Source organism: Dipodomys ordii, unplaced genomic scaffold (assembly GCF_000151885.1).
Source record: "Dipodomys ordii isolate 6190 unplaced genomic scaffold, Dord_2.0 Scaffold53, whole genome shotgun sequence".
Classification (NCBI taxonomy): Eukaryota; Metazoa; Chordata; class Mammalia; order Rodentia; family Heteromyidae; genus Dipodomys; species Dipodomys ordii.
In genome coordinates, this window is record NW_012267269.1 from 2,702,702 (window position 1) to 2,721,746 (window position 19,045).

The 19,045-nt window shown below is 37.9% G+C and overlaps 1 protein-coding gene across 2 annotated transcripts in view; it reads right to left on the minus strand.

The window, feature by feature from the left end:
• Bnc2 (basonuclin 2) overlaps positions 1–19,045 on the minus strand; it is a 426,707-nt gene that overhangs the window by 7,292 nt on the left and 400,370 nt on the right. For both annotated transcript variants that reach the window (XM_013020751.1, XM_013020752.1), the window contains one exon: positions 12,562–14,531. In XM_013020751.1, the coding sequence (XP_012876205.1) occupies positions 12,562–14,531 (1,970 nt within the window). The remainder of the gene's footprint in view (positions 1–12,561; positions 14,532–19,045) is intronic.

The window sequence follows — 19,045 nt, forward strand, 5'->3', positions numbered from 1 at the left end:
GAATGCTGAGTGTAAGTCCTGTGGAACAACCAGTGAGTCTAGTTCTGTTTCCTTAACAAAACTTCACTACGCAGTTACAGAAGACATGGAATTCATCCTTAGAGAGGGTAGGTATCTGCATCCTGATTTGCACATTTTATCCTCATGTCTCTTTTCTTACTCGTCCAAATGTTCCATTTACATGAATATAATGTTTCATAAAAAACAGGATTTGTTTAAAAGAAAGGAGTTTCCAGTTTTTATATTTAACTTTGAGACCAGGCAAAAACATTGTTTATTTTTTTTAAACTATTTTTCACTTATTTTTTAAAAATAAAGTCTCATTACTAAGTTAGAAAACCAGTCTCAGTCAGAAATGAACAGTAAATTAAGCTACATATGACAGGAAATGTCCATCACTTAACTCTTAATTCTTATTCTTTTTTTTTTCTTTGTTGGTCATGGGGCCTGAACTCTGGGCCTGGGCACTGTCCCACAGCTCTTCAGCTCAAGGCTAGTGCACTACCACTTGAGCCAAACCCCATTTCTTGCTTTTTCTGTTTATGGGGTTTATCGAACCCAGGGCCTCATGCATGCAAGTGCTGCAAGCACTCTACTACTGAGCCACCTTCCCAGCCCTAACTCTTAATTCTTAATCAGGTTTGAACCATTCTGAATTCAATGAATTGAACACTTGATAATTAATTACAATGCCTTGGAAAAAATGGACTATTTTTCTTTTATGTTCCTGCTTGACTAGGTTATTCAACACAATACGGATACCTAAAATGTTCAAGAAGTATTGTCTAGAGTGATCATAGTAGATAAGTGTGTGTTTGTGTGTGTGTGTGTGTGTACATGTATACATCTGTATGAATTTTCAGTAATTCACTGATATTCTTCCAGGCTTGATTCCAGTACCTCTCACAAACCATAGTGAGGGGACAATCAAGGCCCTTAATAAAATGACACAGAATTTGCGTAAGACCTACACATCCTCCTATACTCCCTACAACATCTCTAGATTACTTACAATAACAATGAACTTAAAAGCTGTGCAAATTGTTGAACTGTACTGAATAAGAAATAACAAAGGAAAAGTATAAACAGATGTTTTTCAAATATTGGTTGAATACATGAATGAGTATGGAACTTGTGGATATAAAGGGTCATCTGTATATATACATGGGGAGAGGGAAATGCAAAACAGTTATCTAAATCCACAGAAAAGGAAAATTGAAACTTCTACCCCTTCTAAGTTCTCTTTTTATCTAAACTACGATAATCCTATCTAACCCTTCCTCAAAATTTCTGTATTACTATTTATTAATGGTAATGTAGTGTGCATTCATAGCTTTGTGAATTAAATGACATTCTGGACACTGACCATTTCTGCAATATAGACAGTAGTTCAAAAGATTATTATTTAAAGATTCTTTCTAGAAGGTCTGAACACCATCCCCTAGGTGAAGAAGAAACCTCATTGTAAAATTCTCCTGGGTAGTTCCCCCAACGCTCCCAAAGGTAGAGAAATACATATTAAATACATGAAATAAAAGCCAAGCAAATTCTTACAAATTAAAAATATAAAATTCCATCATTTCAATCCCTTTCAATATAAAACAAATCATCTACACTGGTCACGCAGACAGTTCCCCTACATTCAAATTATTCACTTGAAGATAAGCTCTTACCAAACTCTAGGGGGTTAGCTAATTTACTGTGCAGATATGGCATGTCTGTTGTAATAACAGGTAGGATGTATTGGGGTCGACCATTTATCAGAATTAGACTTCTCTTCTCAATTCAGAGTGAATTATGCTGCCTACACGACTCCCCTCTCTCAGAGCCTGCCATCCCCTTATGGCCCCTAATGTGGCAGGAAAACAAAATTGACAGTCTCATCTTGTCAACAAGGGGCGATTCTCCTGAGAAGCCATTTAACTTTGCAGAGGAAGCAATGTATTAATGTGCTTGTCCCGGGAATGTTAATCATCTTCAAGCTTCCGATCTAACTTTGACGTGAACGAAATCACCAAATTTGTTTACTAAATGAATCGTAATATGCTAATAAGAAAGCATGACATATATGGAAAAGCCAAACAGATGGTTTGTTTACTCCACTTTGCAACTTTATAAATGTTGTAACTCTGAAGATGTTAGTGAGAATTATTGGTTTGTTGGCAGAGGCAAACGTGTCTTTCGCATACTAAATCTGGCACTACAGTTAGAAAACAATTTGTCATTGCTGTGGAATGCATAAAAAATGTTAATGTAGGGATGGCATTTGGGAAAGCAGATTGGTAGATACAAAATGTGTATGCTGGATGCTCAGGTAAGTGTAGAATTCATATCCAACAGCCCTGTTCCCTAAGTGTTTCACTTTGGAGTTATATCTGACACACAGGCTTCTCCACGGTACTGATTATTCAGTAGCTACCTGTTGCATTGTAATGTGAACAGAATGATGTCTTCGAAGCATTTGAAAATTTTCTCGATCAGGCAGCTCTTATGGTGCTCAGTTTATTACTACTGCTGGGTAAGACAAAGTGGAGTCATGTGAGCCCTAGCATCTTTTACAGGTTTACTGAGAAATCTGAGCTACATACATACCCTGACCAATTAAATGCTCAAACCTCTCATCTTATTTTACATTCTAATTTATATGAAAGTTTCAGAAGATTTACTTCCAAATAGGGATGGGTTTTTGTTTTGTATTCAGATTTGCCTCATCTTTATGTATATAGTATGGCACATCAATTTCTTCCAGTTTTTAAAGGAAATGCTTCCTAAGAAAAATTATTCAAAATATTTCATATTATTGAAGTTTTATGATACAACTTCTTAAAAAGATGACACCAGAAGCTGAGCACTAGTGGCTCATATCCGTAATCTTATCTACTCAAAAGCCTGAGATCTGAGGATCACAGTTCGAACCTAGCCCAGGCAGGAAAGGCCATGAGACTTTTACCTCCAATAAACTACTCAGAAAAAGCTGGAAATGGTGCTATCACTCAATTGGAAAAGTGCTAGCCTTGAGTACCAGAGCTCAGGGACAGCACTCAGGCCCTGAGTTCAAGTCCCAGGACCAGCAATAAATAAATAAATAAATAAAAAGGTAACATTAAAGATAAATGAATCCAGCCATCTCATGAGTTAAGGGTACATCCCAAGGTTGGATAAGAAATTGTGTTTGATCAAATAAATCCATACTAGCTACTAGGACTTGGAAGATCTTATCCTAGATAATTCTGTAAAATAACTGAATTCATATCTATTCCTTCTTGAAAAAAAAGATAAATGTGTTCGGGGCTGGGAAGGTGGCTCAGTGGTAGAGCGCTTGCCTTGCATGCATGGGGCCCTGGGTTCGATTCCTCAGCACCACATAATCAGAAAAAGCTGGAAGTGGCATTGTGGCTCAAGTGGTAGAGTGCTAGCCTTGAGCTGAGGAGCTGAGGGACAGCGCCCAGGCCCAGAGTTCAGCCCCCATGACTGACAAAAAAAACAAAGACAAATGAGTTTCCCAAGGAAGAAGAAATTATTTAATAAAATAGTATTATTTAGCTATGGCCTTATCTGTAGTTCAATGTGGAAAATGAAAGTACTAAGCAGACTTGAATAAAAAGAATAAGCATAACCTAATTTCATTTTGCTTCATTGATATCAAAACTACCATCTAAAATATAAAGTGTGCAGTTCAACAATCGGCAACATGCATTAATGCTACTATTCATATTCAATTTTAGAAACATCCAGATGATTCTGTATAGTTCATTTTCCTTTCAAATCCCATTGGCATGGTCAGAAGTGTATTAACAACTTGATATTTCTCATTATAAGCAATTATTCTTGCTATCTCTCCTAATGTTGTTAGCCATTCTCAATATCCTGGTCCTATATATATATACATATTGAGACTAGTCTTAAGGGACTTTGTAGTATATCAACATGAACAGAACTTTTCTACCCATCTGCAGAAGAGAAATGAGAGAGCAAAGTGGTCTAAAGAACCAATGAGTTCATCTTACTGCCCAAGGATCACTTTGGAGCAAGAAACATTAGAGGCTGTCCCAGCCTGGCGCTTATATCTCATTTGAAACATCTCCTCATTCCTGACCAACAAAGAAAATTTCAATAAAGTACTTTTACTGGTTTAACAACGGTGAGCTCCTGGGATTGTCAAAGTGCTAAGCCTTTTCCAAGGAGAGAAGAAATCAGCAGCTCAAATATAATTAACCTTCCATTCTCAATGCAAACTGCCACGCACAGGAACACTGCAGTCTATTAGTGAAGTTATAATGGCCAACAGGCAGAAGCAAAATTGGTCAAAAAGTTGGCTGCTGCTGTCATATTTTTGGAATTATGATTAATGGTACTAATAATGTGGATGATTACTGATATGTGTATTTCCAGCAGTTTATCATATTGCTCTGGCTGCCTACGTCCACAATAAACAGGATGCTATCATTTACCTCTTTATTGAAGGCAATCCTTCTCTTGAAGGAGCATATTCTAATTACTTTGTAATGTTTTATGTCTTAAACATTTTGCAGCTCTGGACCTTGCCAACTGCTTCGTGTCTACCATTGATTAATTACTGAATGTTTAATCAAAATTTAGAACCTAATGTAGTCATTTATGAGCACACCACAGTGCCAAAGTAGTTAGGCTCTGCTCCCAAGTTTGGAGAGTGTTGGGTTCAAAATCAAATCCCAGTCAGGCACAAGGATCCAAGAATTTTACCTTGGGTGCACTGAGGTTGCCAATTCCATCTCTGCTGATGAATGGAAGGTAATCTAACTACAGGGTAAACAGCATCTACTTCTCACCAATAGATTTCTCCTTCCCCAATTCCCTAACCCACATAGCACCACCATTGCTGTTTCTGAGAACAAGAGAGTGCTCATGGAACATAGTTTTTAAGTGGTTAAACAAGTGAAAAATAATTTGCTGGGACAAATACTTAAGTTTTTTTTAATATAATGTGGATTTTTTATGGTACTGTCATACAACCATTCACCGTTGAAGTTAAGTGTTTTTTTAATACCATTACTGAACTGCTGAAATGGATGCTAATATAGCTTGGAGTGCTAATGTCAAGTCCTGGTAATAAAAAAGACAGACTGCTGAATGAAATAATTTCAAGTAAAAAATAGAACAAAAGTGCTCTCTCTCTCTCTCTCTCTCTCTCTCTCTCTCTCTCTCTCTCACTCTCCACTTTTATTGAATTGGGACTGACTGAGCCAATTGCTTTAGAAGTCTGTAAAACACAATTACTAGTGAGCTAAGTGACCCACCAGTGCCCCTTCAGTGACAGAGTAGACTAAAAAGGCAGCAGAGTGAGAGAAGGTCTCTTCAGCTGGCAATCAGGTCCCAGAAGCTTCCTTCAGAAAGCCTGTTGTTCCTATTGCTCACATCTGAATCATTTTACTTACCAAATCTTCCTATTTCTCACCAACATGATAAAGTAGCTTCATACATCACTTTCCAAGATGGTATCTCTCTCCTGGCAATTAAGGATGAACTGTCTTTTGATATTTTATTTATGTGGGTGTCTACTTAAAACATATGTATACTTTGGTTCATTTAGATGAGAATGTTAGCATACTCTTTGAGTGGCTCGTTATAATCCCACATCATATATTCCAGAGTGAAACTGAGGCATCACCTATACATGTTCAGGTAGAATCACTTTTCCCCCCAAAGGAAAGTCAAAATTAGCACAAGCAAGAAGAATTAAACTCAAAGAGGGTAACATTTTTCCCCCTAGTTAATAAAAGAAGTAATAAACTCCATAAAGTACTAGAGTTAAGATCACTAACACTTCAGGCATAACAGCTTCTTTACCAGGAATTTACAACTTCTGTTTTAATTCAGGCAGCTTGCATGAGGACATAAAACCTAGGTACTTTTTTTTCTTTAAAGTGTGGTTTTATGTGCACTGAAGAAAAATTGTTCTTTCCTTAAGAAGTATTTTCTTCCTCTGATTAGCTTGCTTCTTTCATGTGCATGCGCATGTGTGCATGAGCATGCCCGTGCATGTACACACACACACACACACACATAATACACATGGCACTCAAGAATAAAAGTGACTGAATCCCTTTTTGATGATATTGTAATTTTTGGTGAGTGTAAACTCCTTTCATATTCTGCCATATTCATTTATTTGAAGCTCATGGGAGTCTAATGGCAAAAACATGAAATTATTTGAGTATGTCTTTGAAAGCAGAAAAAAGGGAATGCTTTACAGCTCTATTTTCAGTATAAAATTTAAACAGAAAAGTCTCCCCTCCTCTTAGTAAAGAAGAGAGTTAGAGCCAGGCGCTGCTGGCTCACGCCTATAATCCTAGCTACTCAGGAGGCTGAGATCTGAGGATGGAGGTTCAAAGCCAGCCGGGCAAGGACAGTCTGTGAGACTCTTATCTCCAATAAACCACTAGAAAACTGTGAGACTCTTATCTCCAATAAACCACTAGAAAACTGGAAGTGGCCCTGTGGCTCAAGTGGTAGAGCGCTAGCCTTGAGCTGAAGAGTGCAGGGACAGCGCCCAGGCCCACAGTTCAAGCCCCACGACCGACAAAAAAAAAAAAAAAAGAGAGAGAGAGTTGGCAGAAGTCTTTTACCTAACAGAGAAGGGATCTGACCAGGGTTATATAAATGGATGTTAGTGTCTGGTCTTATGCCTTTTTCCTGGTAGAAAATGGCCTACTTTTTAAAAAAGGAAAGACTGTCTATGAAGATGAGTACCTCAAATGAAATATGAGAAATACTCAAACTAATAAAGTTTATCAGAGGGCCCAACAGGTTTTTGTGGAGCAGAAGAAGTGGAAATATGGAAAACGATCCTTTCTAAGTAGAACCATCATAAAATAGACTGCCTGTGCACTAATTATATATCTACTTCTCTACCTATACTTTCTGCAATAATATTAGTGAGAAGAGGAGACCATTTCTAAGAAAGATGAATAAGGACTATTTGCAAACAATATGTTGGTGTGTTGGGAGTGACAACAGTCACAAGAGATTTATATTACCTCTACCAATAGAATTATTTTTTAAAAAAAGTATCTTGACACCATGCAAGAGAAATCATTTGCTGGCCATTATACTTGGCTGTCTATTTGGTACACAGTTTTGGAGACAGTGGAAGTGGCTGGTGTAGTTCTTGTAGTAGAGGAGTGAAAGGTCAGCAGAGGCTTAAATGAGCTTGTCTTGCATCCAGCTGGGCCAGCAGGCGGTCATTAGGAAGCTCCGAGGCTCACTTTAGGCTTGACAGAGTCTCTCCCCATGATACAAGGAGACCGTTTTGCTCATTGCTCTTCTCCCAGTGTATAAAAAGAACCCCAGGGACAGGAATGACACAGAAGTTTATCTTACTACCAAAGTTTTGCTGGAGGAGGGCACAACTAGCAATTACTCAGGAGGGGGATTTATTTTGTTTGTTTGCTTTTGATGGAAAGTAATGGAGGTAAGTACAAAAGGCCTATTGATCCACTAGCTCTATTGTAAAGCCAAATAGAGTAGCAGTGAGGGGGGAAAATATCTTCTTTAAAACATTTAAAAGTCAGAAGACTTGCACAACTTCACTTTAGAAAAGAATTTTTGAAATGAAGCATTGTACTTTGGGAAAAACATAGGACAGGAAACAGTTGATCCCTTAAAATGTTCTCCTCTTGTTCTTGGAGAGGTTTAACACACCATATTTAACAACTAATTAATTAGGACAAATATACTATTAGTTATTTCCTTAGTGCTAAGTGGCTTACTTCTTGGAGGTTATTGCCTGGTGAACTTGTCTATTTATTGAAAATCTTTCATTAGAAAAGTTTGCTAAAGTTTTCAAACACAGAGACTGATGGAAAAAATGGATGTTGCTATGCTAAGGTGATAACAGGAGGCAGGTAGCATGTTTTCACATCTTCACCTCTGTTGTTAATGTATGCAGTGGCTTATCAGAGGTACCTCATGTTAATTTATTCCTACACACCTGTACAGGGCTGGAAATCAGGTAATAAGACAAGCACAAACTATACATCTTTACTTTTTACCTACAGCTACCCAGAGGCCCATAGAGGAACAAATTTAGTTCTGGAGACATCAGCATGTTTTAATAAAGCAAACACAGATGCCTTCCTCCATGCAAATCAAGACGTTTGCATGTGTAAATCTGGACTGATTTAACTAGCAATCACAGGGAAGGTTCACACTTGGTACCAAGGGTTGCCTCATTTTTATTTATAAATCACCTTAGGCAAACAATATTTTGTTTTTAAATTTATTCACGTGGCTGAATCACCTTTTGTGCACCTTAAAGATGAAGCAGATAAGCTTACTTTTCTGATAAAATTTAAGAGAAACTTTAGCTACTAGTGGCCACTATGAGAAGAGAAGAATAAAGACGGTAGAAATTATGGAGGATGAAAACCAAAGGAGAAATACTTCCTTCCATACAGATCATCTAGTTTCCACATATTTAGGTGAAAGAGTTTTAAAATTGCCAATCACGAAAGCAGATATTAGCAAAATTTGACAAATTAGCAAAGGATCCAGAATGTTGGAAAATAGGGCCAATGGATATTTATTGGTTTTAGATCCTGAGTAAAAAAAAGATGAGATTTACACATGTACTTCTCTCCAATACAGGTGACCTATGGCCAGTGAGGCTCTATGAGCATCCGACAACTGAGAAGAGAACAAATGATCTAAGGTAAACTAAGCTCTGCTGATTCTATGGTGCTGTCTTTTAAGAAAACTTCCTTTATGAAAATCCTAAATCTATGCCACAGAGTTAGAATTTCTTCTTCACATGGAATATCTCTTATGTGTAATTCAAAATTAAGGATCAGCCTCGTTTCCAGGCGGAACAGCATCTTAGCAGGAAAAAAAATTCAAGGCATAAACAAAGAGTGAATTTAAATATCTGTTATTTCACAGTGTTCTCAACATATACTTGAATACTTTAGCAATCACCTTACTGAATCAAATTTCTTTATAGAGAAGATTATTTACATTTTACTTCTATTATCTATATTTTATTCTAACAGCTATTTAGTGTCTAGGATGAATTTGACTCTTGTGTATACTAGGTAGTTCTTTTGAATTTATTAAACATATACTCATTAGCAACAAACCTTGTGTGTTTTTCTCCTCCCTTTCCATCACTTTAATCACAGAACATTCTTTGTGTTTAAAAAGCCTTTACTCTGATCTTATAAAAATCTTATGGTCCTTCTAGACCATAAGCAAAGACCTTGGCATCCTTTTTAACCAACTGCAAAACCTTAAACATATTTAACAAATTTCTGCTTTCTTCTTACTAACATGCCTATCTGAAGGCCCCAAACCCAATTCGCTCATGTCCACTGTCTTGCAAGCAACCTAGCACACCTGTGTGTATAGTTTCCATACAGTCTGCTAAGCCTAAAGATGAGAAGGCTGCCTTTGTCGACATGAAGAAGAGAGAGATTCTGTTAGCTTTATCCAAGGCATTCTAGAAGCCCTGCATACTTCACCCTCCACTCAAAATTTTCTTTAATGCTTTCTTTGCACAAGGAAGTAATTGTGTTATCATGATGGATGAAGCTGAAACTCAGGAGAAAGGGAAAACAGAGAGTTGATGATAGGATTAAAGGAAGAGTTCTTTGAAAAGCATAGCTGGCTCAAAAGAAAGGTAAGAAAACGTAGTTTCAACAGTGAATCGGAGAGGGAAAAACTAAGATCACAAACATCTTGGGGTGTTCCTGACTGCGACAAAGTAAAGAGAGAAAAAGGTAAGTATAAGTATATAGCAGAGACGGGATAGAACAGAGACAGGATCCAAAAGGCTGAATCACAGGCTGACGTTAGTTAATGGAACAGCCTTAAAAGTCTGAAACAGGAGTGTAATTATGTTCCAGAGTCTACTTTGCTGAGACACAGAAACCAGCTGCGATCCCAATGGCATTGCTGTTTCTAAGGTTATGTGGTAGTAGCTAGCCATACATAATTATACTAGTAATAGAAGAGATTGTCTTAACAAAGATGAATATTTTCTTTCAAGAAACAGTTATGTCAAGATTAAAGTATCCCTTTTAACATGTTTTAAAAGTGGAATCAAAATATGTGTTTTGAGATAGCAAAACTTTAAGTGAGAAGCAAAAACTTCATTCTACATTTTCATCGTATGTTTCTTCATTTATCATGTGTGACAAAACCTTGAAATGACAAAGACTAGATATGGTATACTATTTCACGCAAATGCAATGTATGAACTATCTTCTGAAGCTTGCTGTCTTCTGGGAGACTGAACACAGCTGGGAGAACATTTTTATTATTCTTCCCATTCAGAATATCCTGGTTATCCTACTGACTGGTTCAAGCTTCTAATCTTAGACTAAAAGTAGATACTGTAATATTCCTTCTATAATAATGTCTTCCTTAGACAAAAAGCAACTTAATAGTACCTCCTTAATAGTACCTGGTGTATAACACCAGGAACAAAACACCGGCAGCACTGACTTTTCTGGTGATTGGACATAAATTAAAGACATGTAGCCTTTTGGATCCACAGCTGTTTATTCCAGTGTTATGACCTACAATATTTTCAGCAAACCATCTAAAACTATGACAGGAATTCATGCAAATAAGCTTAAATTTTGGCTTATCTTCAAATACTCCATTTCCATAAATATTTATGCAGCTTTTCATGAGAGTTTTATTTTTGTTAAATAAAATCCAATGCATTAACCTCATTATCACTAGTACTCTATTTTAAAGTTGAAAAAGTGAATATTATTCATGGACTTGGGGGAGACTGGGTATAGTATTAGATGTTAGTATTCAAAGTATAAACTACTTTATCTGACATATTCTGGGACTGTCAAGGATTGAAAATGAAAATAACAGAAAATGGTATATGGAGGTAGAGAAATCATTTAAGAAAATAAGTTTCTCCTCAAAGCATGTTTTGAGCTGTTTAAGAAAGCCACTTATTGGGCTGGGAAGGTGGCTCAGTGGTAGAGCGCTTGCCTTGCATGCTTGAGGCCTTGGGTTTGATTCCTCAGCACCACATAAGCAGAAAAAAAAGCCGGAAGTGGCGCTGTGGCTCAAGTGGTAGAGTGCTAGCCTTGAGCTGAAGAGCTGAGGGACAGCACCCAGGCCCAGAGTTCAGGCCCCATGACTGGACCCAAAAAAAAACGAACTTTTTTTTAAAAAAGGAAGCCACTTATTTTTCTTAGAGATTCCACTTTTCAGAAACTGGATCCTTTTTATGTCAGTAGAAGAAAAACATTATTTTTACTACTTTTTATTTTTAAGAAGATTGATCGCTCAAATATAAAAATCAAATAGAATATACTAGATGAGTCACTACTTTGGGGTGGTACTTTCATTATGTTACTTTGTCACATAACTCTATCCAATGATAAATACTAAAATTCCAGTGGTAGCTATCTGGAAACTCCCTTACTAAATTTCTTCCTTTTGTGCATATTGATTTTTGCCATGTAGTAAAATTTTCTCTGAAATTATTTTTGAAAAACATGGAGAACCAAACCCACAACAAATACAATAGGAAGATCTATCTATTGTGTGAGTTAAGCTGGGCTGGTGTCTTAATGTAAATAATCTGCTTAACTCCATATGTAAAGGATAACCTTGTTACCCTACTACTGATCACCTTCACACATTCCACATACATTGCCATTTTCTTTAGGATTAATAAAGAACATGGTAGGTTTAGGGCCAGCTGCTTCTGTTTAAGTCCAACTATTTCAGTGCTTCAGCTACATAGCTAGAGTGTGATGTCATCTGAAGGCTGGACATAAAGTATTCTAACTGATCTCTAAAGCACATGCATGTCTCCCCTTCTGTGCCTAATTCACATGGGAAATTACATTTTAGAGCTACAATGAAAGACACTATGAAGTTAAAATAAAGAAACCCATGCCACCACACCTTTTCCCATACAACAATGATTGGTTTTGTTTTCTTCTAATATTTTTATGACTTGTAAAGAATTCAAGGACACACTAAATACTCATGTAAGGAATGATAACATTTCTGGTTATACCTACGGAGATGCAGGCTGTCTCGATGTCCTGGACCTATGGTTCTTTCCATCCGTAAATTTCTGTTTCTATATTGGATAAATATGTGTGTATGAAGATAATATATTGATTTAATTAAAAAGCCACAAGGCAAAGCAGAAATTATATATATAGATATATATATATATATATAATGACAGAAGCTGCGGCTTCTAAGTAAAGGTTAATGGGGAGGCAGGGAACTGTGTACAGATAACTTAATTCACACCTAGATGCATGGAAACACGTATGCACACACAAACACACAATCCACAGAGAAAAATGACGTGCATTACTGGGTAAGATGGTGTATGATTCTGCATGCTTAATCATAACAAGCACCAAGAGCAACAATCCTCAAGAGCATTGCAGCTTAGTTATAACCAGGTCACCGTGGACAATTTTTACAGTCGCATCAGAAACATTTAAGTTGCATCATTTAATAGTAAGTCCAACGTGACTGAAACTGGCACCCTCCACCCTCAGCAGGAGCAGCCAATGGAGATTTACTGACCTGTCTCTGCTTCGGCGAGAAGGGAAGGCAGCATTGCAACCCGCCACTGTGCAGACGTGCATCTCTTTTAAGTGAACATTCCGGTAGTGAAGCTTCACACTGTAGGAGCTTTTGAAACTCTTCTTGCACACGTAGCAGATTTTAGGGTCTGGGCTAGAACACAGGTCACCTTCTGGGGAGAATTTTTGAGGGCTGCCATAATTCAGAGACGATGCAAAACTCTCATGCAGGGCAGCCATACTGGCCCCCCCACCATTGTACAGTCCATACTGGCTCATGTAAAACATGTCATAAGTGGGATCTGTAAATTCCTCCTTCACCTTGATAACATCCTGGTGAGAGGGCTCACTGTGGTTCTCATCTGGCCTCTCGCTGTTCATCAGGACCTTTTCGCTCACCTCACCATGCATGTGCTCATCCCCTTCCATTGATTCCTCACCAAGCTTGGGCTCTGAAGATTCAGACTCATTCTCATAGTCCCGCTCAGGCTCCTGGTCCTCAGAGGTCATGCTATCTGCCCTTCTTATTTCAGTCCTTGAAATGCACAGGGTCCTGTTATGCTTAGAAAAGTCCTTCACAGACATGCCTGGGCTCATCTCCTCTTGGGAGTGGCAGTGATTGTCATGGCTCATGTCATTTACTACAGTTCCGCCATCATTGGGGTCATCATCTTCATCATCAAATTCATCAGCGGTATCAATAATTTCCTTCTCAATCTTTACAGGCATGCTTGACTTCCTGGGCTTTTTCTTAGGTGCCAGGTCGACACTGGGCTCATGGGTTGCCATCATCACTGCTGGCACTACTGGCTCAGAGGGTGGTGGGGGGTGCTGCTCTATGGTACCACTGGTTGGAATGATGGGACTAGTTGGGAGGGAAGTTGGAGGGCTCACCATTTCCCCTGGAGTGAGTAAACTTCTATAAAATGGAGGAACTGGTTGTACAGTCTTTAGCCCAGGAAATACCAACTGGCTAGGGAGAGGATTCTGTAAGACAGGGTCTAGTGGGGGAGTGGTAAAACCCATTGGGGGCCGGCCAGGACTTGTAAGTGTGAGATTTGATTTTGTACTTGCTATGACAGGAGTGGCAGCTCCTGATGTAGCCCGAATTAAATCTTTGTCTCGGTTGTTTCTTAGCATAGGCATGTGAAGACGAGGGTTAGGGTTTGCACTGTGTCGATTACGGCTTCGGAGGGAGCTGAAGACCATATTGCAACCTTCAATGGTGCATCGGTGTTTGATCTTCAGGTGAACCGCATTATAATGAATTTTGAGAGTACCCTTGTCATAGAATGTCTTCCCACATGCATTACAGAACACTCTTCCTTTCCTAGAGGCTGACCCCATCCTTCTCATCCGGTGAATCCGGAATGAGCTTTTTGGGTGTTCAGTTTTGGTTAGATCACTGACAGGGGCAGAATTCTGAATGGGGGAGACACAAGCTGGTTCTGTTTTGGGTTCCACATTAGTAATGCTAGTCAGGGCATTTCTGTTGGGTGTCTGATCATTCTTATAAGGTGTGGGAGATACTTCAGATTCACTGCTCTCATTATATTCATTCTGTGTTGAAAGGCTTGGTTCTCGCAGCCTCAGTCCTGGTTGCTCTAAAAGTAGCCCATTTGGAGGCAACCCTAGCAGTGGGGCTGAGACAGGATTTATATATTGGAATGGAAGCAAAAATGCAAGGCTGTTGGGGATGTTTTCGAAGTGATGTATGCTTGAAGGATTGCTGTTCTCTAAGTGAGCGAGTAGACTGGGACTTCTGGTGCGATTATTGCTCTCAATGAAAGTCCTTATATCTGAGTCTGTCTTTGAAGATGGTACAGCTACGGCCTGCCCTTCTTTCTCCTGAATTGCCATTAGCTCCACAATGGATTTGGTTTCTCCAAACCGCAGAAACTGCTGAAGGGTTATGATTTCTTCTTCTCGTGACATGATGGCCCAGCGGTCCAGAACCTTGCCAGCAGCATCCTGTAGGCCATATCAAAGAAACAACAAAAACAAAGATAAAAACTTATTGATTGTGCATAATTATTCAATGTAACTGAAGGTGTTCTGTCTGCTCATGAAACACAGAGAGCAAGAGCAGAAAACAACATGCAAGCACTGTTAATAAAAAGTCAACCCACAAAGCAAACTTTTCTGTCATGCAAATCTAGCAATTAGAGTCACAGTTAGAGAAACAGATTGTATTTAATAATGTCAAAGCAAACAAATGTAGACCACTGGCGCTCTGTGATCTAAAATGCCTTCAGTATTGCTATTTTAACAACAATGATCTATATACTATGCAACTATTTAGCATATATTAGTATAAGACGTGAACTCTTGCTGTGCAACCCGGTATAAATGCAAAAAAAAAGGTACCTTAATCCTTATTAAATAGTGACACCATAGGAAGGAATTAAGTATAGTTTGCGAAATTTACTTCTTCGACACAAGCAGACATGACACTGGATTCAATGATGGAAATTCCTTTAAATGGAAGTTATGTAAATCTCTGAATCAAAAAGATGAATGAAGTAGGATTACCCCTCAAACCCCCAACTACCATACTGTATCTCTTCTTTTTTAAATGGGTGTATCTTAGTATCAGCTAAAGGAAGACAATTTTCATAAGGTAGAATAACGGAGCTATCACTTGTGAAAGGTAATTGTACTTTTCCTGGAAGTTGTTTGTGATCATGAGATTTAAAGTTTGAATTAGACTTAAAGTATTTCACTTTTTATGATTTTGTTATAAATGACTGTTGGATATTTGAAAAGTAAACAAGTGATGGTTTTAGATAGACTAAATGTGTAAAAAGTTGTCTCTTAGCATCCTCCTCTGATAGTAAAGGGAGTCCACGGAGACTATACACATCAGCAATCATCAGACTATGTGTTGTTAAATATACATTAAAAAGCATTTCACACTTTCATTTTTGCTAGTAACTGTGAGATTTGCCTGGAGGTAGGACTTAAAATCCTGCCATGTAATGTCAGACAATCCATTTCAGCATGGATTGAAAGAAATATATTTAAACACGTAAATTATGGCTTCATTATTTTCTGGGGCATCATTTCTTATATCCATAAGACAGGGCTCTTTTCAACCCTCTGAGAATGACATTTGATTTAACCCTGACCATCAATTTAAAGAAGCACAAAACCTTCTTGAAAAACAGAATAAAGCTTCAAGTTTAGATACAGTTAGCATGAATAAAGCCATGGGTTCAATCCCCAACACCAAAGTAAACAAAAATGATATGATATTTACTTATTAAAAAGTGAAAAATAATAAACTTGCACTGAAGAAATCTAACATACCACCTTAAAAGAATAATCAAAGTTAACACCACTAGTTGAAGTCACACTGGTACCATGTTGAGAAAAACATACTATGACTTCTGTGGCGTTGTCTTACCTTAAGCCAAGTGTAAGAAAACATCAGACAAACCAAAATTGAGGCCAACTCTAAAAAATGGAAGAGAATACTTTCCAAATATGAAAGTCAGGAAATTTTTTTTTTAATCAATAAGGCTGGAGGTATGGCTCAGTGCTTGCCTAGAAGTACAAGGCCCTAAGTTCAAACACTAGTAGCACTAAAAATAAATAAATATAAATAAATAAATAATATAAAAAAGATAAAGAAGGGTTATAAGATATGGTAGTAAGAAGGCATAATTGTGTGACCCTAGGCTGGATGCCAATGATGGCTCATGACTGTAATCCTACCTACTAAGGAGGCTAAGATCTGAGGATCACGGTTCAAAGTCAGCCCAGGCAGGAAAGTCGATGAGACTCTTATCTCCAATAAACCACCAGAAAACCAGAAGTGGTGCTGTGGCTGAAGTGGTAGAATACTGGCCTTTAGCTGAAGAGCTGAAGAACTGAAGAACTGAGGGACAGCTCCCAGGCCTAGAGTTCAAGCTCCATGACTGATATAAATAAATAAATAAATTGTGTAGACCCTAGGTAGCCTAGACCAGTGAAAGGACATTAGTGGGAATACTAGCAAGATGTGAAGGTTAGTTAACATTGTTTTTTTTTTTTAATCAATATCCTCGTTTCAACAACGCCATTGTAAGATATTAAATTGAAAAAGATATAAACAACATGTACTATTTTTTCAACTGTAAAGTATGTGTTCAACTTTTGAATATAAAATTCCCCTTGAATCATCAGAGCTAATATGAGTACATATATTTGTCATTTGTCTGTATTGCTTCTCAACAACCTTTATAAGGTTCCTTCCTAGCATTCTATTACTTTATATAAATGTGAAGGTGCATGCATATGGATGTCCATTCCTGTGAAGATTGGCAGATACCCTGGCCCCTCCCTTATCAAATAGGTAAAATTGGCTTTCAAGTGAAATATTCTCACACAAATCTTTGCTCCAAATAATCATATAATGTTATGGTTGTGACTCCAGATAATCTTGTGGATCTGAAGTGGCCATTTAAAAATTACAGCCAGTAATACATTACACTCACATTCTTGTTTTGGAATGTAGGAACGATGGGGAATGCAGTTATTGCTTGTACACAGAAAAATAAATTGTGATTCTATATAGATTATCTCATTTGAAATCCTTATTATTTCCAGAGTTCAGCAAATGTGTAACAAATAATAAATCACAGGTGAAGAAATGTAAGATGGCTTTTGAATGTTACCAAGATGCAGCCTAGGTGTCCAGGACTTGAACATAGATATGCTAACTTCACAGAGTGTCTACTATGTTTAGTGAATGTTGTTCTGTGATACCATTTCCCAAGTGAGCACACTGGATTTATGGAAGCCAGGAATAACTGCAACTGTTCCTCAACAAGGCTTTTGAGAGAACACTAGAGTTTTCTCTTCCAGAAATTTTCTCTCTTACTTCCAAACCTACTCTCTCAATCATTCTTTTCTGGAGCCTTTTACTATGATTGCTTTGGAGACTGACACCCAGTCTGAGCAGCATCTCCCCCAGGTTCTTACTAGGTAGCCTGTAAGCCTGAAGATCAGTATGGACAGCTGGCAACCTCTTCTCCGGTATTAAAATGTACCTTAGAAACAACAGGAACTAATCAGATGCATTGTAAGCAATCTCATTTCCCTCATCTTCTTATCTCCTCCCTCCCAACAGTACACAGCAGTTCCATCTGATTTCTCTTTTCTCCTGGCATCACAAAACATTATCGGGCTGACTCCAAAAGACTAGATAGCCTCCATTCCAATCATATGAAAATCTGGGTAAAGTAGGGTTGTAAGGCCAGAAAGCCTATCAGTGTTTGCTAGGGTAGCATGTGGGAGAATTAGGAAACTTCTTGGAATGATGGTAATGTTTTTGTTTTCATGACTTTGTTGATGTTTATGTGACTATGTAGACTTTATGCTTAAAACTAGTGGATTTTATTGTATGTGAAGTATACTTTAGAGATCAGGATGTAGCTCAGTGGTAGGGTGCTTGTCTAACATTGGCAAGGCCCTGGGTTCAAACATACAAACACAAAAGATGAATGAGTTTTGCTAAGACATGGTGGTATAGGCCTGTAAATCCTAGTACCTGGAGGGTGAGGCAGAATAATTGAGAGTCTGAGACTTGCCTGAGGTAAAGAGTAAGTTCTAGGCTAGCCTGGTCCAAATAGTGAGCCTTTATCTGAAAATAAATAAACATGTGGAGGTGGGTGGGAAGGGTTGGTAGGGGAAAAACAAAGGAGGAGGCAACAACGCTTGATCGGAAATGTACTTATTACCTTGTTCAAGTAACTGTAACCCCTCTATACAGTATTTTTACAATAAAAAAGCTGCATTAAAAATAAAATAAATATACAAAGAAACAGCTGGTCATTGGTGGTGACTTAGGAGGTAGGGATTGGAAGGATCAAGGTTGAGGCTAGCCTGAACAAGTTTCAGAGAACCGTATCTCAACCAATTGCTGAGCATGTTGGTTTATGCCTGTCTTCCCAGCATTTTGTGAGGCTGAGTTAAGAAAGACTCCAAACCAAGCTTATTTCAGCAAAAACAGAGACCTTATCTGAAAAACTATCAGAGCAAAGGATGTGGAGGCCTGGCTCAAGTGCTAGAGTACCTGCCTAGCAAGTGGAAAGCCCTGAATTCAAATCCTAGGAAGGCCCTTCCCCAAGTATAAACTGAAGTTGAATTGTGTAATTTCCATGTGACACCCATTATGACATGAAAAATAAACACAAAAGATCCATTTACTTTTTACTCAGAAAGATATTTTTTACTAATATTTTATATGTGGGCTTATGGTAGTATATTACAAATGTAGAAAGTTTTACATATGTCAGGGTACTTCTACTCATCCATTATTTGTACTAGTGGGATATAAAATACTTTGTGGAGACTGATTCTCAGAGAGCTAATACTAGTATGTGGTAGGTATGTACCATATGCACAATCTTCACAAACACCTATCTTCTTTGGCTTTTGTGTTAGCCTCTTCTTTTTTTTTCTTTTTTAAGGATGCTTAAGAAGTATTATTTAAATTTTTT